The 26160-nt window shown below is 46.0% G+C and overlaps 1 protein-coding gene across 2 annotated transcripts in view; it reads left to right on the forward strand.

Moving 5' to 3' along the window:
* The window catches only part of DYM (dymeclin), a 265771-nt gene that overhangs the window by 88496 nt on the left and 151115 nt on the right, over positions 1-26160 (forward strand). For both annotated transcript variants that reach the window (XM_064176432.1, XM_064176434.1), the window contains exons 9-13: positions 5152-5334; positions 8370-8548; positions 15738-15863; positions 22840-22953; positions 25412-25506. In XM_064176432.1, coding sequence (XP_064032502.1) covers positions 5152-5334; positions 8370-8548; positions 15738-15863; positions 22840-22953; positions 25412-25506 — 697 coding nt within the window. The remainder of the gene's footprint in view (positions 1-5151; positions 5335-8369; positions 8549-15737; positions 15864-22839; positions 22954-25411; positions 25507-26160) is intronic.

Here is a 26160-nt window from a genome sequence, read left to right on the forward strand (position 1 = left end):
CCAGTTCCCAAAGCTCAAATATCAGTGTCCCCCCAGAGGCATTTGCTCTTTAATATCTTTATCAGTGATCTGGATGAGGGCATTGAGTGCATCCTCTGTAGGTTTGCAGATGACACCAAGCTGGGTGGCTGTGTCCATCTGCTAGAGAGTAGGGAAGCTCTGCAACAGGATCCGAAGAGGTTAGATCGACAGGCCAAGGCTAATTGTATGAATTTCAACAAGGCCAAGTGCCAGATCCTCCACCTGGATCACAACCACATGGTGAGCTATGGATTTGGGCATGTGTGCTAGTTTGAAGCAAGCTAGAATGTTTTGGTAACAGAACTAGATAACAGGCAGTGAAATGAAAACAATTGATGTCAACTTCTCTCACAGTCACGCTGAGAACTCTGGGAAGAAGAAGTAAACATTCTCCATTTTGTCTCTCACTCTTGCTTTTGCCTTAGACCGAGACACATCTCATTAACCCTGCTCCTACTAACCTTGCTCCCTAACCTCTTGGCTGCACCTCTTTTCTTCCTGAGGGCTGGGGTAAGGTTGAGAGGGCCGGGGGGAGGTGTTGGGGTGATTTGAGAACCCCTCCTGGGGACTCAGGTTTCTGGGAGGGGAGTTGTGCTTTTGTATTGTTTATCCTTTGTATATTTCTGTATATAATTGTATATAACTGTATATATTGTAAATAGCTGCTTGTAAATTCTGCTAGCTGTAAATAAATTGCTTCATCTATATTCCCAGGGTCCGTCTGAGTTAGCTGGGGCAAATTCAAAAAGTGTGGGAGGGGTGGGGTAACCCCCAAACCATCACAGCATGTGTGGTTGGAAAGCTGGGACTTAGAGAGGGACCTGGGAGTATTGGTTGACAGTCAAATGATCACGAGTCAGCAGTGCCCAGGTGGCCAAGAAAGCCAGTGGCGTCCTGGCTTGTATCAGAAACACTGTGACTAGCAAGGACAAGGAGGAGATCATCCCCCTGTGCTCAGCACTGGTGAGGCCACACCTGAGTGTTGTGTTCAGTTCTGTGCCACTCACTACAGGAAGGACATTCAGGGGTTGAGACAGGTCCAGAGAAGAGCAGTGAGGCTGGAGAAGTACCTGGAGCATGTGAGTTATGAGGAGGGGCTGAGGGAGCTGGTGACATTCAGTCTGAAGAAGAGGAGGCTGAGGGGAGACCTCATTGCTTTCTACAGCTCCCTGAAGGGAGACTGGAGTGAGGAGGGGGTAGCCTCTGCTCTGCAAGTGACAGTGAAGAGTTCACGTAGCAACTGGTAATGGTTTTGGATAATATTCTTGTCTGGTTTGGTGGAGGGAGAACATTTGGGTGCAATCAGAATCAGTTTTGCTTTAGTTCTTCATAATCTATATTTACTCCTGTTTTAGAGGGTGTTGAGGGATTGAATTATCTGGATGCTGAAGGTATAAGAAAGACAGGGAGCTGTTGGGGTGAGTGCAGACGAGGGGCACAGGCAGCCTGCTACAGGTTGTAGATGCCTCCTCGCTGGAGTTGTTCACAGCCAGGCTGGATGGAACTTCGAGCAGCCAAGTCTAGTTTAGTGGCATCACTGCCTGTGATTAGAGAGGTTTGAGTAGATGATCTCTGAGGTCCCCTCCAATCTAAGCCATTCTGTGATCATAAATGTGAAGGCAGGGCAAGTACTTGATTGGAAAAGATTACTGAAACCCAAGTTAGATGTGTTCTCCTGGGTGTGTTTTCCTTTTTGTGGATGGGTTTTCTTTCTGATGTTTAAGACTTTTTAAACCAACCTCTCCAGCTTCAGCTTGATTGCCCAGAGGTGTGCTTGAATCCCAATCTTTAGACACATTGGAAGTCAAACTTGATGTGGCCTTGAGCAATCTGATCTATTTGGAGATGTCCCCACTCTCTGCAGGGTGATTGGACATGATGACCTTTGAAAGTCTCTTCCAGTCCAACAAGATTCTGTGATCTTTCTGTGTTCTTTCCACTTTTGCAATAAAGGAGCAGGAGGATCATTGTAGAAGCATTAAAATGGCAAAGAAGAGATGAAGAAGGTCCTTGTAAGATCTTTGTGTCTGCCAAATCTCTTACTTTGTTCCTTTTCAGACTCAAAAGCATCACCTCAACTTGGTGCACTCTGCAAAGTGGTTTCCAAACAACTAAGAGTCACTGCTAATGGTGGAGCAGGGATTGTATATGCAGAGGAATGAGGACAGAGTCTGCTGTGTTTCTGAATTCCAGTGAGGAGAGAAATGAGTGTACTCAAAAAGGCTATGGCATCATTAATTGAACTTCACAGCCTGTGTTTAGGCTTCTTGAAGGTAAATTTGGTGAAGTTCAGTTATTAAAATGGTTGCATTCTGCAGCTGCTATTAAGTAAAAAAAAAACCCAACCCAACAAAAACCAACCAACAACAACAAAAAAAAACCAACAAAAAAACAACAACAACAAGAAGAAACCAAACACAAATACCACCCCCCCAACTTTCTCCTTTTTCCCAGAAGGATACTTTGATGCTTGAGTGTGTCCAGAGAAGGGCGACAAGGCTGGTGAGAGGCCTTGAGCACAGCCCTACGAGGAGAGGCTGAGGGAGCTGGGATTGTTTAGCCTGGAGAAGAGGAGGCTCAGGGGAGACCTTATTGCTGTCTACAACTACCTGAGGGGTGGTTGTGGCCAGGAGGAGGTTGCTCTCTTCTCTCAGGTGGCCAGCACCAGAACGAGAGGACACAGCCTCAGGCTGCACCAGGGGAGATTTAGGCTGGAGGTGAGGAGAAAGTTCTTCACTGAGAGAGTCATTGGGCACTGGAATGGGCTGCCCGGGGAGGTGGTGGAGTTGCTGTCCCTGGGGCAGTTCAAGGCAAGGTTGGACGTGGCACTTGGTGCCATGGTCTAGCCTTGAGCTCTGTGGTAAAGGGTTGGACTTGATGATCTGTGAGGTCTCTTCCAACCTTGATGATACTGTGATACTGTGAAATTAGTAACAGCAATTTCCTCTGCTTTGATTTAATGCTCTTTCCAGGGCCAGAGCTCAGAAGGTTTATCCTGGTTGATTGTATGATTCTAAGAGTTTACACTGAGGGTTGGAAAGCAAGTGTTTTGTGGAAGAATGACAAAGGGTCTCATAAATATCTGAAGAAACCTCACAAATCCATTCTGGCTCACAGCTGGGTGATGCACTAGCTTGAAATAATCACAGAATGCTTTGTTTGGGAAGGGACATCCAAAGGTCATCTAGCACAGAAGTCAGCAGGGACATCTGCAACTAGAGCAGGTTGTTCACGGCCCCGGATAACCTGACCTAGAGTAGTTCCAGGAATGGGGCATCTCCTATCTGTCTAGGCAGCCTGGGACAGGTTCTCATCACCCTAAGTGTCAAACATGTCTCCCTTCACTCTCAGTCTCCCTCTTTCAGAGGACCGCAAAGATGAGCCAAGGGCAGGCACACATCTGTGATGATAGGCTGAGGGAGCTGGGGTTGTTCAGCCTGGAGAAGAGAAGACTGGAGAAGAGAAGACTCTGAAGGGGACCTTAGAGCAGCCTTCTGATAGCTGAAGGGATCCTGAAGGAAGGCTGCAGAGGGACTTCTTGTAAGGGTGTCTAGAGACAGGACAAGGGGAAATGGTTTGAAGCTGAGGGAGAGTAGGGATAGACTGGAGCTTAGGAAGAAGTTCTTCAGTAGGAGGATGATGAGACTCTGGAATAGGCTGCCCAGGGAGGATGTGGATGCCTCTTCCCTAGTAGTGTTCAAGGCCATGTTGGATGAGGCCTTGAGCAGTTGAGTCAGGTTGGGAGGTGTCCCTGCTCATGGTGGGGAGGTTGGAGTAGATGATGTCTCAAGTCCCTTCCAACCTAAGCCATTCTAGGATTCTGTGATCACCCCTGGTCTTGTCACAACAGGCCCTGATACCCTCTGCAGTCCTACCTGTCTTTTGGATTTAAAATGCTTGGAAAGTCAAGATCTTATGATTTTGCTATGCCATAAATCAGTGCATTTCAGCTTTTCTCCAGTCGCGATCCTTGGTTGTATCTTGTTTTGTGGCAAAGTACAGAGCCAGGCTGAGGTTTCTGCAGAGCTGTGTTTACATTAAATAGCAGTCTGGTGAAAGTTAGTTGTTTTTTGGTGACGTTTTCATAACTGTGTTCTGCCATGAAGTGTTCTTTTGCAGCCTGTCAGATGGGATTAAGATCCTGAGTGTGTTTCCATGGCTGTGAGCAGTGTTTCTTACAGAGCATCTCAAGATTCTCTACTGCCACAAACCATGACTTGCTCTTAAGCAAGACCTTCTTTCCTTGGTGTGCCTCCCATGGATTTGTATGAACAGGCAGTTTTGGAGAAGAGAAGAAAAAGAAGTCTCAGTTTGTTTTTAAAAGTAGAAGCAATCTGCTCACAGAATCACAGAAGGGGTTGTAAAACACCCTGAGGATTGTCTGCTCCAACCCCTTTCCAAAAGCAACATCACCTAGAACAGGATTGGTTGGGTTGGAATCTCTCCAGAGAAGGTGACCTCGCAACCTCTGTGAGCAGCCTCCTTCAGTCCTCCAGCACCCTCACACCAAAGAAACTTCTCCTGTTCAAGCTGAACCTCCTGGCTTCCTGTTTGTGCCCCGTGCTGCCTGCCCCATCACTGGGCACCACTGAAAATAATCTGACCCTAACCTCATGAGCCTTGCCCTTTAACTCTTGCTGCCCACTGATCAGATCCCCATTGGGGCTGCTCTTCTCCAGATACTCAAGCCCCTTAGCATCTTTGTAGCCTCCGATGGACTCGCTCCAGTAGTTTCCTGTCTCTGTTGAAATAAGGAGCTCAGAACTGGGCACAGTGCTCCAGATGGTGCCTCCTTAGGTCAGAGTAGAAAGGGAGGAGGACCTTCCTCAACCTGCTGGCCACAGTCTTGTGAATGCACCCTAGAAAACCACTGGCCTTCTCTGATATCTTCCTTTTCATATATTCCTGTGACTTAATTTTCTTCAGTTGCCAATAGTTGTTGAATTTGCACCTCTGCATGCCCACTGTTGGGTTACTCCTAAGTAAGTCTGCACTTCAAGATACCCAGCAGCAAGATCTGTATGGAGGTGGCTTTGTTCTCCTTGGATGTCAGATGCACATGTTTTCTCTAAAGGAGTTTTGTTGATGAAAAAGTAACCAAACATAATATTTTTCACCCTTTCCCTCTAGCTGGCCTCTGGACAGTCTTCACGCTGGGTGGAGTAGGAAGTAAAGCAGCGCCTCAGTTGGAGCACTGCTCCCCTCTAGCTAACCAGAGTCTTCTGCTTCTCCTGGTCCTGGCTAATCTGACTGATGCTCCAGACACACCAAATCCCTACAGGCAAGCAATTATGTCCTTCAAGAACACACAAGGTTTGTATCTGTTCTTCCTTCTAAGCATGAATGAATGACAGTCCACTCTTAAGTTACTGTGACTACTCAGAGGTTCTCTTTCCATCCAGCCCATGGAAGAGCAGCAAATGTTTATTCTCATAGAATCACAGAATGCTTGGGTGGAAAGGGACCTTTAAAAGTCATCTAGTCTAAACCCCTACAGTCAGCAGGGACATCTGCAGCTGGAGCAGGTTACTCAGAGTCCCAAACAACCTGGCCTGGGATGCTGCCAGGGATAGGGCACCTCCCATCTCTTTGGGCAACCTGAGACAGGCTCTCACCACACTCACTCTCAAACATTTCTTCATTCTCTCTGCTCTAAATCTTCCTCTTTAAGTTCAAACCATCACCCCTTGGCCTGTCACAGCAGTTCTTGAGAAAAAGTCTATCCCCAGCTTTCTTCTAGGCCCCTTGAAGTCCGGAAAGGCCACCAAAAGGTCTCCCTGAAGCATTCGATTTTTGCAGACTGAACAAGCCTGACTCTCTCAGCCTGGCCCCCCAGCAAAGCCCTTCCAGCCCTGCCAGCATTGCTGTGGCATCCTCTGGCCCTGCTCCAACAGGTCCCTGTCTGTGCTGTGCTGAGGACTCCAGAGCTGTCCCCAGCACTGCAGGGCAGATCTCAGGAGAGGACAGCAGGGGGCAGAATCCCCTCCATACCCCTGCTGCCCACACTGGTGGGGATCAGCCCAGGATAGGGCTGGGCTCTGGGCTCGCAGTGCTCGGTGCCTGCTCATGTCCAGCTCTGCCCCACCCCAGCACTCGCAAGGCCTTCTCCACAGGTCTGCTCTCTAGCCCTTCACCTTCAGCCTGTGTTGATGAGCAGTCATCAAGTAGGTGCTTGATGGAGCTTGTTGAGTTTGATCTGATGTTGCTCTCTACAAACAAATTTTTGTTTTTCCAAAGGGAAATACTCACCTGAAGCAGGATGTTGTTCAGTTGGTCCATACTCATCATGAGTGACTGAAGGCAACATGAGGGCAGAAATGGTAGTTGAGAAAAGCCAGGGTTTGTTTTCTTCTCTGCCTGCTGGTATCTCTTTTTAAGCAGAGGCAGGATTTCCATCACCAGTGAACTGTGTCTCTTCCCTGTGTTTGCTCCTTGACCTCCTGGTGGGTTCAAATGAATGGCTGGAGCTGCACCCCTTACCCAAGCCAAGAGAAGCAGCCAATCCCTGGCATGCCAGCTCCATCAGGCTCCCAGGAGCCCACTGAGGGATTCCTGAGGTGCTCCTGCAGGTCTTCCAAGCCTTTTTTTGGTATTCTGAAAGGATGGAGATGCTGTTCTAAATATATGCCAACTACTGTGTGCTTCCATGGTGATTATTATTATCAGCAGTAATGCTGGCAGGACCAGGGTGATGATAATCTCCTTCCACACTGATGAGGTAGCATCTCCAACACTGGGTTCAGTTTTCTGCTCTGCACTTGATGGAGGATGTTTTGCTGGACTGTGTCCAGAGGAGGTCAATAAAGTTGGTGAAGGGTTGAGATCTGAGGGAAGTTGAATTGTTTTGTCTTTGTGGAGAAAGCAAAGCCCAAATCCCTGATATGGGGAGGTCAGGAGACTAGGGACCTGAATCTGACTTTCTGACGCAAGTGTGAGTGCAGTGACTGTTGTACTTGCTTTCACTGTGTCCATTGCAAATTCCTAGATGTTAGGAATCGGTGCTGATGGACTTTTTGTAACTCATAAAGCTACTGATGAAAAGATCCTGTGAAGAGCAGCTTGCTTTTTTCTCACCTCGAGCTCTGCCACAGATAATACTGTGAGTGTGATCAAACTGCTGTTACTTGGAGGGATGTTAGACTACATGATGTAGTCTTTTGGATCACTTTAGCCCACAGAGAGCCACAGAATCTTCTTGATTGGAGGAGACCTTTAAGATCATCAAGTCCAGCTGCTAACCTAGTACTGCCAGGTCGCCACTGAACTATGGCCCTCAGCACAACAGCTACACAGCCTTGAAACCCCTCCGGGGATGGTAACTCCATGACTATACTGGACAGCCTCTTCCAGGGCTTGATGACCTTTTTGGGGTAGACATTGTTCCTCATGTCCAACCTGAGCCTTCACTTGCACAATCTGAGGCCATTGCCTCTTATCCTGTCACTTGTTACCTGGAGAAGAGGCCAAACTGCTCCAGCCTCCTTTCAGGGAGTTATAGAGAGACAGAAGGCCTCAGCCTCCTTTCTCTGGGCTGCACAACCCCAGTTCTCTCAACTCCTCCTCACCAGACTTGTGCTCTGGACCCTTCCCCAGCCTCACTGCTTTTCTCTGGACCTGTTCAAGCACTTCAGCGCTGTTCTTGGCTCAAAACTGAATCTCATATATCACTACTAAACCAGCTAAACTCCCCACCACTTCTCTAAAAATCTGACAACACCTATACTTCACTGTTGCAATAGTCTTGACCTATGTACATCTGCCCTTTATGCCAATTAATGGGTAGGAAATGCTCTGCTTTGATACCAGTGAACTAAACCTGAAAGTCAGGTCTGCAGCATTTAAAAATGCCTGAATGGATCATCAGTTCCAGAGAAGCTGCTGGAACTGCTCTCCTTGCAGCAGCTCCTGGGCTTGTCTGTCTGTTTAAAAGTGGAATGATTTGGTTGAATAGAAGGGATTCATAGATTCACAAAGCGGTTTAGGTTGGAAGAGACCTTAAAGATGATCAAGTTTCAACCACCTGCCATGGGTTCCACACATTCTCCTACACCTGGTTTCTCAAGGCCTCATCCAAATTGGATAACTTTCATAACCTTATGAAAGATGCATGTCTTGTGCAGGTACAAGGTTTTACTGGAGCTGATGTGGGAGAACCACCTCAGCTTTTTGGCATAAGTGGAGCTTGATAAGACTCTGTTAATGTTTATGAGCATTGATGATAAGGCAAATGAATGGGTTTTCTGTCCTCCTTCGTGGGGTGTCCATGTAAAACACTTTGCTGAAAGGTTTTCTAAACTCAACAAATGCATCTGTTAAACACTGACTTGTAAAAAATTTCTCTATTTCAGATAGCACTGCTTTTTCATCATCAAATCCACATGCTTTCCAGATCAACTTCAACAGCTTGTACACTGCTTTGAGTGAGCAGCAGAAGTCTGATCAGGCAACTCTTCTTCTGTACATGCTCCTGCATCAGAATGGCAATGTACGGACATACGTGTTGGCACGGACAGACATAGAGAATCTTGTAAGTGTTGCTCTGCTGCCCTTTATGCTCATCGTGAAGAGATGCAAGCCTGAGTGACAGATTCCTTCCTCTGTGACCTGAGATAGATTGTATGATCCTGCTCTGGCAGGGGGATTGCACTTGGTGATCTCTTTGGGTCCTTTCCAACCCCTAACATCCTGTGATCCCGTCTGTCACCAGCTGCCAGTATGCCCTGCTCTGTGATGGGCACAGTAGGTTTTGGCTCACTTATTCACCAGTTGCACCTCACTTACTCATTGTTAAGATGTTATCTCGGGAGGATGATGCTAAACATATTCATGGATTCATAGAATGGTTTGAGTTGGAAGTGACCTTAAAGGTCATCCAATTCCAACCTCTTGCCATGGGCAGGGACACCTCCCACTAGGCCAGGCACCTCAAAGACTCATCCAATCTGGCCTTGAACATCTCCAGGGAGAAGGTATCCACAGCCTCCTTGGGCAACCTGTTCTAGTGTCTCACCACCCTCACTGTAAAGAATTTCTTCTTAGTCTCCCCTCCTCAAGCTTCCATCCCTTCCCTCTCCTGAAATCACTACAAGCTCTCGTAAAAAGTCCCTCTCTAGCTCTGCTGTAGGTCACTTCAGGTACTGGAAGGCCACTGTCAAGTCTCCCTGGAGCCTTCTCTTCTCCAGGCTGAGCAGCCCTATCTCTTGCAGCCTGACCCTGTAGGGTAGGTGCTCCAAGCCTTTTGGGGCTGATAAAGCTACCACGCATCCTTTGATTCTCTCTTTCTCAGTGCCATTATTGCAGAATACCAGCATGGTGGGGATTAGAAAGCACCTCTGGAGATCATCCAGTCAAAGCCTCCTGCTAAAGCAGGGGCACCCATGGCAGCTTGTCCACAATGGCCAGCTGGGGTTAGAATCTCTTCAGAGAAGCATAGTCTACAACCTCTCTGGCAGCCTACTTCAGGCCTCCAGCACCCTCACACCAAAGAAGGTTCTCCTATAGTTAAGATGGAACCTCCTAGATTCCAGTTTGTCCCTGTTGTTGGTCTGAAGACTTTAATTTACTGATCTTGGTTCATTTGGCTGGAGAACAGCCCAACAGAGAGGGATCTGGGGGTGCTGATTGATACCCGCCTGAACATGAGCCAGCAGTGTGCCCAGGTGGCCAAGAGAGACAGTGGCATCCTGGCCTGCATCAGGAATGGTGTGGTCAGCAGGAGCAGGGAGGTCATTCTGCCCCTGTACTCTGCACTGGTCAGACCACACCTTGAGTACTGTGTTCAGTTCTGGGCCCCCCAGTTTAGGAGGAACATTGAGATGCTTGAGCGTGTCCAGAGAAGGGCGACGAGGCTGGTGAGAGGCCTTGAGCACAGCCCTACGAGGAGAGGCTGAGGGAGCTGGGATTGTTTAGCCTGGAGAAGAGGAGGCTCAGGGCAGACCTTATTGCTGTCTACAACTACCTGAGGGGAGATTGTAGCCAGGTGGGGGTTGCTCTCTTCTCTCAGGTGGCCAGCACCAGAATGAGAGGACACAGCCTCAGGCTGCGCCAGGGGAAATTTAGGCTCGAGGTGAGGAGAAAGTTCTTCACTGAGAGAGTCATTGGACACTGGAATGGGCTGCCCGGGGAGGTGGTGGAGTCTTCGTCCCTGGAGCTGTTCAAGGCAAGGTTGGACGTGGCACTTGGTGCCATGGTCTAGCCTTGAGCTCTGTGGTAAAGGGTTGGACTTGATGATCTGTGAGGTCTCTTCCAACCCTGATGATACTGTGATACTTTTGTTGAGGCTGAGCCACAGGTTTCTCCTCACATCCCAGTTGACCTTCATGACGACTGCTGTTGAAACCTGCTTACCTCTGGGCATGGTATAAAGCAACTTGTAGCAGATATTGTTATTATGTGTATTACTCTTTTTGTGTGTCTTTAGCTGTTCAGACCAAAAAGTGACACAAGCTAGAGGGATAACAGTTAGCAAAAAGAGCTCTAACTTGAGCAGTTTGCCAAATGTCTTCCAGGGTTGACCCAAGGCTGAAGCTCCTCGAGGTACAGACGACAGATTTTGTTGAAATGCAACTTTTTAGGTGCTTTTAACAGGATTGTGGTTAATGGCTGATAGAGCAGACACCTGCTTTGGTGTGTGTAGGTTATAAATTCAGTGATGCTCCCTGCTAGGGTTAGCAATGTCACAAAAACACTTTAACAAATCTCACTTATTAAAAAGTCTTCCTTTTAATAAGATAATGGCTGTCTGGGGGAGCTGGTAACAGAATAGAGAGCCCTTTCCATTTTAATGTTTGAAACCTTGCCAGATAATTAGATCCTGTCTGATGGCAGATAGGGGATGAGTTTGGTCTCAGTCCAATTTCTAGCAGATGTATTGCTAAAATCAGAGTTGATAGATGCCACAGTTGGCAAACCTGGGTGAGATGGTTGATACTGGATTGATTAATGACTAATCTCTGCGTAGTCTGCTGCAGATCATCTAGGTGAGGAATGAGGCATTTTGCATTTATTCTGTAAACAAATGGTCATTTTTGTTTTTAAGGGCTGTTAGTATGTGAGATGATATTTTCTACAGCTGCTAGCTGTATTGGTGTACCTTGTCTGGAGAGAAATAAAGGTGAGGAGTGAGCATTGTGATGTCTGGGATATGCAGAACTTCCAGGAAAAGCATCAGATGTGCCTGTGTGAAAATAACTGCAGAGGCAGCTACTCAGATGCTCTGCACTGCAGGATGTGAGGGATGGAAGCCCTATGCTGTGAGGCCAGGCTGAGACAACTGGCTTAGCCTGGAGAGAAGACTTCAGGGACACCTTCTGGTGGCCTTTCAGGACTTTAGGTTGCCTAGAATAAAATCTGGGGCAGTCTTTTTCTCGGGGCCTGTTGTCACAGGACAAGGGGTGATGGTTTGAACTAAAAGAGAGAGATTGAGTGCGGAGAGAAGAAAGAAATGTTTGAGAGTGAGGGTGGTGAGAGCCTGTCCCACATTGGCCAGAGAGGTGGGAGATACTTTTTATTAACACTGGCTGAGCCAGACACAGAAAGCATTGGTAAGTGGGAGAGTCACTGGACAAAGAAACAGAGGCAGGTCACTGGCAGCCCAGCAGGCATCTGTGTGCTGGATGTGTCCAAAGCAGTGAGTGCAGCAGGACAGGGAGGGCATTCTGCCTCTCTGCTCTGCTGAGGCCCCACCTGAAAGCACTGCCTCCAGTTCTGGTGACCCCAGCACAAGAGGGACGTGAAGCTGTTGGAGTGGGTCCAGAGGAGGCCGTGAAGATTATCAGAGGGTTGGTGAATCTCCCTTGCAGGGTCAGGGTGCAACAGCTGGGGCTGTTCAGCCTGGGAAGAGAAGACCCCAGGGGCACCTTATATCAGCCTTCCAGTACCTGAAGGAAGCTACAAGAAAGCTGGAAAGGGATTTTGACAAGGGCTTGTAGGGACGGGATGAGAGGCAATGGATTGAAGGTTGAGGAGGGAAGATTGAGACTGGAAATGAGGAAGAAATTATTCAGAGTGAGAGTGGTGAGACGCTGGAACAGGCTGCCGAGGGAGGTTGTGGATGCCCCTCACTGGAGGTGCTCAAAGCCAGGTTGGATGACTCCTTGAGGTGCCTGGTCTAGTGGGAGGTGTCCCTTCCCATGGCAAGAGGGGGCTGGAACTGGATGATCTTGAAAGTCCCTTCCAACCTCAAACATTCTATGAATCTGCAGCTAGAACAGGTTGCTCATAGCCCCAGACAACCTCACCTGGAATGGTGCGAGTTATGGAGCATCTACAAGCACTCTGGGCAACTTAGGACAGTGTCTCACCACCCTCAGGGCAAACAACTTCTTCATTTTATCTAGTCTAAAGGTCAAAATAGCAGTGATCTGTCTGCTTATGAAAAACTGAGATGTTTGTATCAAATATGCTTGCTTTGGCTTTCTAAGCTGATGCTCTGTTGCTGCTTGCTGTGGCTGCCCTGAAATCACATCTGTATGATGATATAACCACTAATAGGGCAGAAATAACCAAATAAAACAAATAAATTTGGTTTAAGCAGGCTACTCTCATCACTGAGTGGTCTTGCATTTTCTTGATAAGTTATTTTCAACCTCTTTGCTGGGGAAAGTGTTCCTGACCTCCAACTGAATATAGTACCTGCAATTTTCACTGTCTATTTTTACCTCTCCTTTGTTTTGGGGATTAAAAGTTATCTTTTTAATAGCTGTTGTGTCTTGCCAGTTAAATGCTGCTCCTGAGTGTTGGTAGTAGTTCCTTAATGACAGTTTAATGACTATGGATAAAAGTGCCATCAATCCAAAAAACACAGAATCATATATTTGGTTGGAAGGGACCCTCAGAGGTCATCTTGTCCAACCTCCTCTGCGGTCAACAGGAGCATCTGCAGCTAGAACAGGCCACCCAGGGCCACATCAAACTGGACATAAGCAGACAGTGAGTGCTTGCAGCCCGGAAGGCCAGTGGCAGCCTGGGCTGCATCTAGAGCAGCATGGCCAGAGATGGAGAGAGGAAATTCTGCCTCTTTGCTCTGCTCTGGGGAGACCTCACCTATGTCCATCTGTGGGACCCTCAACACAGGAAGGACATAGACTGGATGGAGTGGGTCTGGAGAGAGGCCACGAAGGTGACTGGGGGTTGGAGCACCTCTACTACAAGGATAGGCTGAGGGAGCTGGGGTTATTCAGCCTGGAGAGCAGAAAACTCTGGGGAAACCTAATCACCACCTTCCACTACCTGAGGGAGACCTGCAAGAAGGCTGCAGAGAGACTGCTTACAAAGGCTTGCAGTAGTAGGACAAGGGGCAATGGTTTGAAATGAGAGAAGAGCAGATTTAGATTGGATGTTAGGAGCAAGTTCTGCACCGTGAGGGTGTTTGAACACTGGAACAGGTTGCCTAGCGAGGTATGTGAGGCTCCATCCCTGGAGATCTTCAAGGTGAGGCTTGATGGGGCTTGGGGTGGCCTGATCTAGTTGAGGACGTCCCTTCTCACTGCGGGATAGTTGGACTAGATGACCTGTAGAGGTCCTTTCCAATCCAAGAGATTTTATGATTCTATATATCTCCAGGGATAGGTCCTCAGCAACACCTCTGGAATGTTATTAGCTTCTCAGCACGTGGCTGGACAACAGCAGTGCATAAGAAGATGGGCATTGAAATTCTAATGGGTATGTGTAGCATAAAAGTGTGGAAGTGCAATTTGGTTACATTTTACTACAATGAAAAATGTAATCACAGAATGCTTTGATTTTGATGGGATGCTTAGAGGTCATCTAGTCCACCTCCTTGCAGTGAGCAGGAACACCTTCAACCACAGCAGCTGGCTGGTCTCTGCCTGACAGAAGGCTGGAGTGAGGTGAGGGCTGGTTTCTTCTGACAGGCAACAAGTGGTAGTAAAGAGGAAGTGGTCTCCAGTTGTGCCAAGGGAGGTTCAGGTTGAGCACCAGGACAAATGTCTTCCCCAAAAGTCTGTCAAGGCATGGAAGAGACTGCCCAGGGCAGTGGTGGAGTCCCCAGCCCTTGAGGAGTTTCAAGGCTGTGTAGCTGTGGTGCTGAAGGACACAGTTTAGTAGTGACCTGGCAGTGCTGGGTTAATGGTTGGATTTGATGATCTTAAAGGTCTTCTGCAACCAAATTGATTTTATGATTCTATGACCTATACTCACAAAACACAGACACAGGCTCAAATTCCATCTGGAGAGAGAGGTTTGTGAAGGATCCTTTGAAATGGCAAGGGAAGGATGTTTGCAGTGACAAAATTTTTTCCCCCTTCTGCTTTTGTTGTGGTTCTGTCTTGACCCAGGCCAAAGCATCTGTCAAAGGTTTTGTGGCCTGCAGCATTTAGATCAATCTCATTGGTCTGAATGGAAACCATTGTGTGTTTTTTTTAGTGTGTTCCAAACATTTTGGGACTGGTTAATTGTAAAAAGAACATTCTGGTAACTTCAGAGGCTTGTGAAGCACTCAGTGTCCTGGCTGCTCATCAGAATAGGTTTCACATGATTCATCCAGCTTCACTTGGCCTGTTTTGAAAAACAGCAAGTTTTTAGGTGTTTAGAGGCTTCTTGGAATGAATTCTGCATCCCATTCACTATCTTGGAATTGAGAGTTTTCTCTAGTTCCTTTTTTCCACGTCATTTTGTGATTCAGGCCTAATTCTTCAGTGCAGAGAAGCCACGTTGTGACTGAGACAGTGGAAAGCTAGTTTTCTGTTGGTAGGGAAACAACATCTGCATCTGGATTAACTTTAGACTAGCATTCAGGTATGCTTGCTGCTGCAATGAAATCTCATTTTCATTGTTATTGCAAGACTTTGGCTTGAGCTCTTCACCCTGGTGGAAATGTTTCAAGACCTTAGGCTGAACTCTCATCATTATGTCACTTCTCCTTGGCTGCGTGTCATCCAGAATGGGAAAAACAGGCTTTATCAAGTCTGAACCCAAACCAAATTGGTTCTTCTGTGGAACTGTCTCCATGCCCTGAAATGAGGTTTGAGTTTTAGGTCTCAAAATACCTATGTGCACCACAGCTCCACTTAAAAAAAGATAGGACAAGAGGGAAGAGCCTCAAATTGTACCAGAGGAGGTTCAGTTGGACATGAGGAATAATGTCATCTCTGAAAGTCAAGGCCTGGAAGAGGCTGCCTAGGGTAGTGGTGGAGTCCCCATCTCTGGAGGGATTTCAGAGCTGTGTAGATGTGGTGCTGAGGCACACGGTTTAGTGGCGACCTTGCAGTGCACTTGGCTATCTCAGAGGGCTCTGCCAGCTGAAACAAGTGTGTGATTTCAGGATGCTTGGCTATATTTGATGGGAGAGGTCCTTTCAGACCAAACTTGTGCTACCACAGATGGTTAGAAACAATTGCTTTGCCGCCTGAAATCTTGCTTAACACCTTTGTTTTCCCATAGTCTTTGAGGGGAGCTAAAGCTCTCAAAGCCTATGGTAACTGCTACAGCTGTAAATCTCATTTATTAGCAGCTGAAATTCCATGTCTGACCACAAGAAAGAATTTGTTTTGAATCTCTTGTGGAGACAGAGTAAAACAGATGGAAGGTGTTTGAAGCCTGTACGTCACCATGTAGGGGCGGTTATTTCAAGAGGGAGGAATCGCTGTAATATTGTTAAGGACAGAGTGATACACAGGAGGTTCAGAGCCTCTGTTTACTGTCTGAGGTCTTTGTAGACTAAACCAATGCACACATTTTTTTTCCTTCCCCTGAAGGTTCTGCCAATTCTTGAGATCCTGTATCACGTTGAAGAGAGGAATTCACACCATGTTTACATGGCGCTTATCATCTTGCTGATCCTCACAGAGGATGACGGCTTCAACCGATCCATTCACGAAGTGGTGAGTTGTGGTTCTGTTGAAGAGTTATTCATCTTAAGAAAAAACATTTCTGTCTTTAATTTATAGTAAGATACATCTCTATATCTGTTCCCTCAGCAGAGGCTCTATGTTTTCATTGAAATTTGTTCTCTGTCTTCTGTAAGAACTAGCCACCTGAAGTTAGAAGTCACCTCAGAACCTTCCTGAGTTAAGCAAACACATGTGCTCCATCTTGTAGAGGAAATGCCTAATTTTCTATCCTTTTTATGATGTTTCCTGTTAAAAATTAACAGTAATACCCAGCAAACAGCCTCAGAGGTGCTGAGTGGAAGTGGAGGGACTAAAAGAGAGGTAAAACCAGAAAGCCTTTCCTGTTTTTCTTGAAGAGTTTTACTTAACCAGTTTGATACAGTTTGATACCAGTTCATGAGAGGAGCTTTTAGCTAGAGTTTTATTTTCTAGCCTGATTGTTGCATTCTTGCTTGTCATTTCTTTTCTTAATCTATTTTATGTTGCTTGTAGAATATGATCCAAATTTTGACGGGTTTTGATGGGTCTTGACCACCTGTGCTGGAGAATACCTTTGACAGTTATGTTCTAGATTGTTCCGTTCCAAAGATACAATGATGCAGATGTCTGCACTGAGATGTTTGACTGCGGCATAGAAATTATCTTTTGGAGTTATGTGACATTAATGAAATCCAAAAGACTTGAAGTACCTCCAGTGGTGGGTTAGTGGCTGGATTTGATGATCTTGAAGGTCTCTTCCAGCCAAAATGATTCCATGATTTTATTCTTTCTCTTAGTCTTTTCTCCATTCACTGATGCATCCATCAGAGATGGACGTTTTGTACTGAAGGAGAGAACAAACTTGGAGGCAAAGTAGAATGCATTTCCATCCTTGCACTGCTTTTGCTATTGAATTTGAAGCCTTCTTGCTCCATGCTTATGATTACTCGGAAAACTCCACATACAGTAAAGGCTAGTGGGATGTTACAGGACATAAAACAAAGGCAATCAGGAAAGCTGCATAGATACCTCTGTAAGATGTGAACTTGCAGTCTCAGATACACAAGTGGAATGAAACTCACTGCAAATATTTATCCAGTCTTAAAAAAATTACAGCAGGATTTATTTTATTCACACCCCACCTGCCCCTGCCACTTGGGTGCAGAATGAAGAAAAAAAAAAGTCATATCTTTTAACTCAACCTGTTTGTCTCTCTGCTACTCTGTATACTGTGCTTATTAAGAAGCATAACTGTAGAGTCCATTTATAGGAGCAGACAGGAGTTTCCTGTCTGCTGAAACAGTTTTGTTTGTTTGAAGTGAATATGGGCTTAACTACCTGGAAAATACAGTCAAATCCATAGGCCCTACAGTTGTGTCTCTAACCATACAGAAATCAAATTATTATTCTTCTATTATTGTTGTTGTTGTTACTGGTACTGGTATTAACAGCAACAACATGATTAAAGTAAACAAGGAATCCTGGAGTGCATTAATAAGAGTGCATCCAGCAGGTTGAAGGAGATTCTCCCCCAGTCTACTCTGTCCTACTGGAGCCAGATGAGGAAAAATGGATCCAATTCTGGGCTACCCAGTTCAAGAGAGACAAGGAACTACTGGAGAGAGTACAAAGATGCCGAAGGGCCTGAAGCATCTCCGTGAGGAGGAAAGGCTGAGAGCCCTGGTGCTGTTGAGCCTGGACAAGAGCAGGCCTACAGGGGATTTGATCAGTGCTCATCAAAAGACAAAGAATGAAGATGAAAAGCATGAGGCCAGATTCTTTACAGAAGTGCCCAGGGACAGGACAAGGGCAGTGGGCACAAACTGGAACCCAGCAGGTTCCACCTGAATAGGAGGAGAAACAGTTTTGTTGTGAGGGTGCTGGAGCCCTGGAGCTGGCTGCCTAGAAAGGTTGTGGAGTCGTCTTCTCTGCAGAGCTTCCAACTCCATCTGTCCATTGTGACGCTGGGCAAGCTGATGTGGATGATGCTGCTTAAGCAGTAGGTTTGGACTGGATGACCTCCAGAAGTCCCTTCCAGACCCTGCTATGCTGGGGTTCTGGGCTCTGTAATTCTCTGTTGTTTTTTTTAATTACTCTTGCAAGTGCACCCCAAGTTTGAGCTTTTGGATTTTTTTTTTTCCTCTCTCTGATAATATCTGCAAGCCAATAAGATTGCCCAGGCTGTGGCACTGACTTGAGAGAGGTGATCTTGAAATTTGAGGTACTTGGTTGTTTCATGCTCTTGAAACACAAAACCATCAGACAGATGGTGGTGGCTGTTGCCGAGTTCGTTATCTGCATGATCTGGTTGCTTTCACAGGGACTAAGCAACTTCTTAACTTTGGGGTTTGGAGGTTTTTTTAAGAGTAGAGGAGTATTCCAAGGTATTGTTGTCTCAGTGAATGTAATTTTCCAGGACTGGTGTTTTTAAATTTCCAGTGAGAACCCGTGGCCATTTCTGGAGTAAGACTAGGGGCATGGACCTGTGTCTGGTTACAGCTGTCAGCATGTTCCTTTAACAAGCTCTGGTAACTTCATGTTTTGCATTAGCAGTTTGAAATTTGGCAGGTGGCCTTTGTGCTAGGGCACTGCTGCTGATAATCTGACTAAATTTGACCAAATGATAACTCTCTGGGGGAAGGGGAGCAGTCTGTTTCCATCTGTGCAGCAGATAAGTAGCCGGAGGTGGGCTGATGTCTGCGTAGAGTGAGTATTCCCATTTTGCTGCTCCCAGAGCCAGATGGGCTATTTGCTGAGCTATGTAGGGACAGGCTGAAGCTTGTGTAAATGCTGCCTTCAGCTCCTGTGCAATGGGACTGTGCTCCCAGTGATGCTTCTGTTGCTGCTTGGCAGTGTTTGAAGCTACACAGGATGGCTATGGTTCAAAGGGACCTTTAAAGGTCATCTGGTCCAGCCACCCTGCAGTGAGCTGAGACATCTACAACTAGAGCAGGTTGCTCACAACCCCAGACAACCTGGCCTGGGATGGTGCCAGGCATGGGGCATCTGCCACCTTCTCTGGGCAACCTGGAACAGGCTTTCACCACCCTCAGTGTCAAATATTTCTTCCTTCTCTCCACTCTCAATTTCAAACCATCACCCCTTGTCCTGTCACAACAGGCCCTGAGAAAAGTCTGTCCCCAGCTTTCTTCTAGGTCCCTTTAAACACTACAAGGCCTCCCTACCAGAAAGCCTCCCTGGAGCCTCCTCTTTTGCAGGCTGAACAAGCTCTTCGCTCTCAGCCTGGCCTCCCAGCACAGCCCTTCCAGCCCTGCCAGCATTGCTGTGGCCTCCTCTGGAAGGAAATAACCCACCAACGTTGCCATATGTGGATATAGATTTATGGTTACCACTCTTATGATCACAAACTCACTTCATCTTGACAGCCATCCCTCAGATATTTAGAGACATTAATCAGATAATCTCTCAGCCTTTTCTTCTCCAGGCTAAGCAGCCTCAGGTTTCTCAGTCTTTCTACATAGCAGAGTGGTTCACATCTCCCAGTCATCCTCACAGCTGTCTGCTGGGCTCTCTCAGATCCCTGTCCCTCTGGAATTGGGGAGCCCAAAACTGGATACAGTATTGCAGGTGTGGTCTCATTAGGATGGAGTAGAAGTGCAGGACAACCTCCCTAGGCCTCCTAGCCACCCTTCTTGATGCACCCTAGGATGCTGTTGTCCCTCTTGGCAGAGAACCTGCTGTGCACTGGGACTCAAAGGTCTTTTTCCATGGAGCTATTTTCCAGCAGGATGAACTTTATTCTGTAGAGGTGCCTGGGGTTGTTCCTCCTCATATGCAGGACTCTCCACTAGTCCTTATCGAACTTCGTGAGGTTTGCCTTCACCCAACTGCAGCCTGTCGAGTTCTCACTGAATGGCAGCACAGCCTGAGAGGCTTTCAGCCACCCCTCATTTTGATATCGTCAGTGAACTTGCAAGGGTCCATTCAGTGCCCTCATCCAGGTGACTGATGAAGATACTGATCATATAGGATGAGCAAGTTGCCCTTGAGCACAGAGTATGTTGCTATTAAGTGTAACCATTAGTTACACAGTTCACAGTTTTGTAGCTTTACAACTGCCTGCTTTGTGAAAATACGGACAGATTGGAATGGGCTACCCAGGGAGGTGGTGGAGTTGCCATGCCCTGAAGGTGTTAAAAAAAAGCCTGGATGAGACACTTAGTGCCATGGTCTAGTTGACTGGACAGGGCTGAGTGATAGGTTGGACTGGATGATCTTGGAGGTCTCTTTCAACCTGGTTGATTCTGTGATTCTATCATTTGTCATTGTCTTTCAGGCTGTTCCTGTTCATCATCTGTGTTGTCCATCCAGACTAGTTGTCCTTATTTACCAAAACTCCTTGGATGAATTGGCTTTCATTCATAGCATCATCATTTTGTTATAAAATAGCATTGGTGACTAGTTATAACCAGCAATTATACCTGTTTCCACAGCCATTCATAGTCTGCTATATGTGGAAACCTTTCCTGTAGTGCTTCCATGTTTCCTATTTGTTCCTCAGCCTGGACCATTCTTCCCTTAAATACCTCTCAAGTATTTTCCTCTTCCCTGTTTTCTGATTTTTCTGTCTTTTTTACTGCACATCCAGCCCCATCTGGAATGGCTCCAGAGATACAACATCTAGCATCACTCTGGGCAGCCCAGGCCAGTCTCTCACCACCATCAGTGTAACAAATTTTTGCTTCTATCCAGTCTGAATCCTCACATTATTTCTTTTTCTCTTCAATTTAAAGCTGTCACCCAGAATAACTCCCATGCTGTAGAGCATCTTCTCCATGTTTTTAGGGTAGCTTCTATTGACTCATTTTTGCCAGTCCTTTAAAATAGGGTTTGTTTGGAGCTTAGTGTGTGCTGTATCACTCCCAAGCTGGTCAGCAGAGCACTCTAGCAGGAAAGACTGGATCTTCTTCTCTGGAGAGATTCAAAACCCATGTAGGCATGATCCAGAGCAGCTGCTCTGGGTGAACCTGCTTTAGCAAAAGGGTTGGACAAGGTGGTCTCCAGAGATCACTTCCTTCTGCAGTAGCCCAGTTATGATGGTGAATTTCATCCACCCTGATAGAGGACTTCGTCCACCCTGATAGTGGAGAGCACCAAAAGATACAAAGCTACTAACCTGGCTGGTGACTATGTCCAACAAGTTAGGGGAAGAGAGCTCACATCCAGCAATCCAAAGGCTTCAGTGTGAAGACAAAAGTTATCCTGATCATCTGCTCCATGTCCTTCAGACCATGTACACTTACCAACCACAGCTCCTGCATGCTGCCTCTTGCTCAACATTTAACGAGGGAGAACAGGAAGGAATTCCAACATGATTCAGGTGGCTGGGGTGGTACTGGAGACTTTATAATATGAAAGGTGAGATAAAATCATAGAACTGTTGAGGCTGGAAGGGACCTTTGAGATCATCAAGCCCAACTGCTCCTCTAGAGCTCACAGTCCTACCACTACTGCTAAGCCACTGCCAGTAGCCTATGTCCCTCAGCACCACATCCATGTGGCTTTTCAGAAAGGCTATAGCAACATGGTGGCAGAGGACATGGAAATGAGGGAATTGCCCAGTTTCATCATCTTTGTACATTGGTGTGTTTCAGCATAACTTACACTAAAGCTGATGAGATCTGCCAGGTTAAAATACTGCAGAGGTCTGTCACATTTGAGGCTGGGAGCTCATTTAGCTGTCAGGAGAAGGCAAGAGTCTAGACAAGTTGGTGTGCCCTCATCCAGACTTAGTTGCTAAAGAACTTTGTTGGGTCTTTCTTTCTTTTTCTTTCTTTCTTTCTTTCTTTCTTTCCTTCTTTCTTTCTTTCTTTCTTTCTTTCTTTCTTTCTTTCTTTCTTTCTTTCTTTCTTTCTTTCTTTCTTTCTTTCTTTCCTTCTTTCCTTCTTTCCTTCTTTCCTTCTTTCCTTCTTTCCTTCTTTCCTTCTTTCCTTCTTTCCTTCTTTCCTTCTTTCCTTCTTTCCTTCCTTCCTTCCTTCCTTCCTTCCTTCCTTCCTTCCTTCCTTCCTTCCTTCCTTCCTTCCTTCCTTCCTTCCTTCCTTCCTTCCTTCCTTCCTTCCTTCCTTCCTTCTTTCTTTCCTTCTTTCTTTCCTTCTTTCTTTCCTTCTTTCTTTCCTTCTTTCTTTCCTTCTTTCTTTCCTTCTTTCTTTCCTTCTTTCTTTCCTTCTTTCTTTCCTTCTTTCTTTCCTTCTTTCTTTCCTTCTTTCTTTCCTTCTTTCTTTCCTTCTTTCTTTCCTTCTTTCTTTCCTTCTTTCTTTCCTTCTTTCTTTCCTTCTTTCTTTCCTTCTTTCTTTCCTTCTTTCCTTCTTTCCTTCTTTCCTTCTTTCCTTCCTTCCTTCCTTCCTTCCTTCCTTCCTTCCTTCCTTCCTTCCTTCCTTCCTTCCTTCCTTCCTTCCTTCCTTCCTTCCTTCCTTCCTTCCTTCCTTCCTTCCTTCCTTCTTTCCTTCCTTCTTTCCTTCTTTCTTTCCTTCTTTCTTTCCTTCTTTCTTTCCTTCTTTCTTTCCTTCTTTCTTTCCTTCTTTCTTTCTTTCTTTCCTTCTTTCCTTCTTTCCTTCTTTCCTTCTTTCCTTCTTTCTTTCTTTCCTTCTTTCCTTCTTTCTTTCCTTCTTTCTTTCCTTCTTTCCTTCTTTCCTTCTTTCCTTCTTTCCTTCTTTCTTTCTTTCCTTCTTTCTTTCCTTCTTTCTTTCCTTCTTTCTTTCCTTCTTTCTTTCCTTCTTTCTTTCTTTCTTTCCTTCTTTCCTTCTTTCCTTCTTTCCTTCTTTCCTTCTTTCCTTCTTTCCTTCTTTCCTTCTTTCCTTCTTTCCTTCTTTCTTTCCTTCTTTCTTTCCTTCTTTCCTTCTTTCCTTCTTTCCTTCTTTCCTTCTTTCTTTCTTTCCTTCTTTCTTTCTTTCTTTCTTTCTTTCTTTCTTTCTTTCTTTCTTTCTTTCTTTCTTTCTTTCTTTCTTTCTATTTTTTTTTTCATTTTCAGATCTTGAAAAACATCACCTGGTATGCAGAGCGTGTCTTAACAGAGATCTCTCTGGGGAGTCTCCTGATCCTGGTTGTGATAAGAACCATCCAGTACAACATGACACGGACACGGGTAAGAGCTGTGTGTGGTGCTTATGCACGTAGTAAGGGTTTCGAGCTCACGCGGCACGCGTGCAGCTTCAGACAGGCTCTGGGATTTTCCTTCATCAGCTGCTACCTGAATTTGTAGGAAGGAAGGAGTGGAAAGTTCATCCACATTAACTAAAGCCTGGTATGAAGTGATACTGAGCTTCCAACACCATGTCTCTGTTGTCATTTGGTTTGTTGAGTAGGTTTCTCTAAAGACCAATAATCGGGAACCAAACTTTTCTTCAGATGAGGAGGAGAAATATGTTATTGTCAAGGCTTAAGACTGGCTTGGCCACTACATGAGTAACAGTGGCTCTCCATGAACCCATCTTCCTTCACAGAGGGAGGAAAAAGGGAAAAAGGGAGAGGGACTGATGGGGTGTGAAAGGAACAAAACCAGCTAGGGCAGCAAGAAGAACAGTGCCACAAAATAGAGGCAAAGAGGCAAAACCCAATATGGAACCCAACTGCTGATGGCAATAATGGCACCATTGGGACCACTGATGCTGGGGGGCAGACACTGGGGAAGTCCCAGACTGGATTCAGCAGCAGATGGATTCAGGAGGTGAATTCTGGAACTGAATTCAAGAGCAAACAGATCAGGATCAAAGACAGAAGGGACAGAGTGCTCCTTTGACACCAGACAATGAAGAGAGAGTTCACCCTGGTGATCCTTCAGCTTTCTCCTGAAGATATCACCCATGGGGTACAATGCCTTGGTAGGCAGTTGAGGGTCACCTGTCCTGCCTGCTCCTCCCCACAGCTGCCACCTCTGCCTTCCTGCCCCCCGAAGTGCGGCACAAGCTGTGGCAGTGCCCTTGGTGTGCCTGGGAGCAAGTCTGAGCCAGAGCCTTTCTGCAGCCAGTCCTTGGCAGGAGCTGTCCCCATCAGTGTGATCACTGCTAGGAGCTGTGCAAACCTGCCTTGAACTGCAGAAAGTGCCTCACTGAGCAGGGACTGAGTTGGGAAGTCACAGCAGAATTAGATCTACCCTAGCTCAAACCAGGACACTTCTTTTTATGAGAAGAAATAATTCCTTATGGGCTTTTTTGCTGCTCTTAAATTGCTCAGAAGTGGTAATTTTAGCTCTAGTGTTTTTTAGTGTTTTTATGAAGTTAGAGAGCGACTGGGCCATGAAACCTTTATGAATTCTAGCAAAACAAAACTCCTTCAACTTCATCAAATTGTATCAAATTGTTGTGAAATTTTCAAGCATGTGATTCTATATTTTATCTCAAACATCTCACACAGCTTGCAATATTTTCAGCAACTGAAGACACAGAAGTTTTACATGAAAAAGTATCCAAAAAAAGTGTGCATGCATTTTAAATTGGAAGCTTAAGGATTTCATTTTTATGATCAAAATAATTGGAAGAAATGAGGACATTCTTGGCTTATTCTTGTAGGATTTGGAATCTATTATGTTATATAAATCAGAGAATTACAGCATGGTGGGGGTTGGAAATGACCTCTGGAGATCATCTAGTCCAAACCTCCTGCTCTGGCAGCAACACCTGTAGCACCTGGCACAGGATCACAATGGCCAGATGAGGTTGGAAGCTCTGCAGAGAAGGAGATTCCACAACCTCTCTGGGCAGCCTGCTCCAGGCCTCCAGCCCACTCTCACCAAACAGGTTTCTCCTCCTGTTTAGATGGAACTTCCTGGGTTCCAGTTTGTGCCCACTGGTGTGTACCCTGTCTGCCCCCATCCTCTTGCCCTCCACTGTTTAGCTCTTGCTGAGTACTGATCAGATCCTCTCTGGGACTGCTCTTCCCCAGGCTCAACAGCCCCAGGGTTCTCAGCTTTTCCTCTTCACAGAGATGCTCCAGGCCCTTCAGCATGTTTGTAGCCATCACTGGACTCTTTCCAGTAGTTCCTTGTCTCCTTTGAACAGCCCAGAACTGGCCCCAGGATACCACATGTGGCCTCACTGAGGCAGAGTAGAGAGGGAGAGAAATGTCCCTTGATCATTGGTCCCAAGATACCACTGGCTTTCTTGGCCATAGGCACACTTTGCTGGCTGATGATGAACTACTCGTCCACCGGCACTCACATGTCCTCCACAGAGCTGCTTTCTGGCAGGTCACCTGTGCTGCTACAGCAGATTATTCTTCCCCAGCTTGCCCTTGCTGAACTTCAGGTTCTTCTCTACCAAATTCACCATCATCAACCTAAACGACTGCATGCTTTTATGCCTGTAGGTACAAACTCTGAAGTCACTTTGAAACTCTTTTCTAGGCCTTATCTCTTAAGGTAACTTTTAAACACTGCCAGGTAAGTGCATGTCGCACTTCTGCTTTGTGTTGTTTGGTCACCTCCTTTAAAGGAGCATCTCTTCCTCAGCTATTTCAGTGATTCGTTCAGCAGGTGTCAGTGTGTGTTGAAAGGAGAGTTTGGTTTGGTGTTCTTTATTTTTGTTCTTTCCTCTTCTTCCTGGCAGGACAAATACCTTCACACGAACTGTCTGGCAGCCTTAGCCAACATGTCAGCTCAGTTCCGCTCGCTCCACCAGTACGCTGCTCAGAGGATCATCAGGTAAATACAGAGACTTCTCTTTAGATAGAAAGATTTCTCCTCTCCTCTTTGCTGAAACTCAGGTGTAGAGAAGCTTGATCTGTCTGTGCCTTAATGGGTATTGATGTCTGCAATGGTAATCTGAATAACTAAGTAATCCCAGTGTAAATCTTAATGGCTTTATAATTGAATCTATTCTGCATGCACACATGCACACAAAAAAGTATTAGTTACTCTGCCTGAAAAACTTCTCCTTTTTGAGTCTCTTAACAGGACAGCTCAGTAGCTGCTTTCAAGACAGAAGGTTTTCAGGGATTTTTGTGAATTATGTTTGGGTTTTTTTCAGTAATGTATAAGCAGTATTGAGTGATGCTTCTTAAGTATGCTGCAGACTCGCTTTTCATCTGGCTTTACTTTTTGCCTTTGAGGCAGGAGATCTGTTTGTTAGATCAGATATGAAACACCACAACTGTTTTGGTGTGGGAAATAAAATGTACACCCTTGTTTTTCAGCTGATCAAGTGTATTGGCCTGTGGGGTAAGGAATACTGAGAGTCTGCTCTGGTTCTAAACAAGGCCCTAAGGTTAAAGAGACATGTTGGAGTTGGTCCTTCCTAGTTTGTGTCTGTGCTGCAGACACTTTGTGAAGGTAGCTCATCCTGCATCAGGCATCCTT

The sequence above is a fragment of the Pogoniulus pusillus genome, chromosome Z (genome assembly GCF_015220805.1).
Source record: "Pogoniulus pusillus isolate bPogPus1 chromosome Z, bPogPus1.pri, whole genome shotgun sequence".
In the NCBI taxonomy this organism is placed as follows: domain Eukaryota; kingdom Metazoa; phylum Chordata; class Aves; order Piciformes; family Lybiidae; genus Pogoniulus; species Pogoniulus pusillus.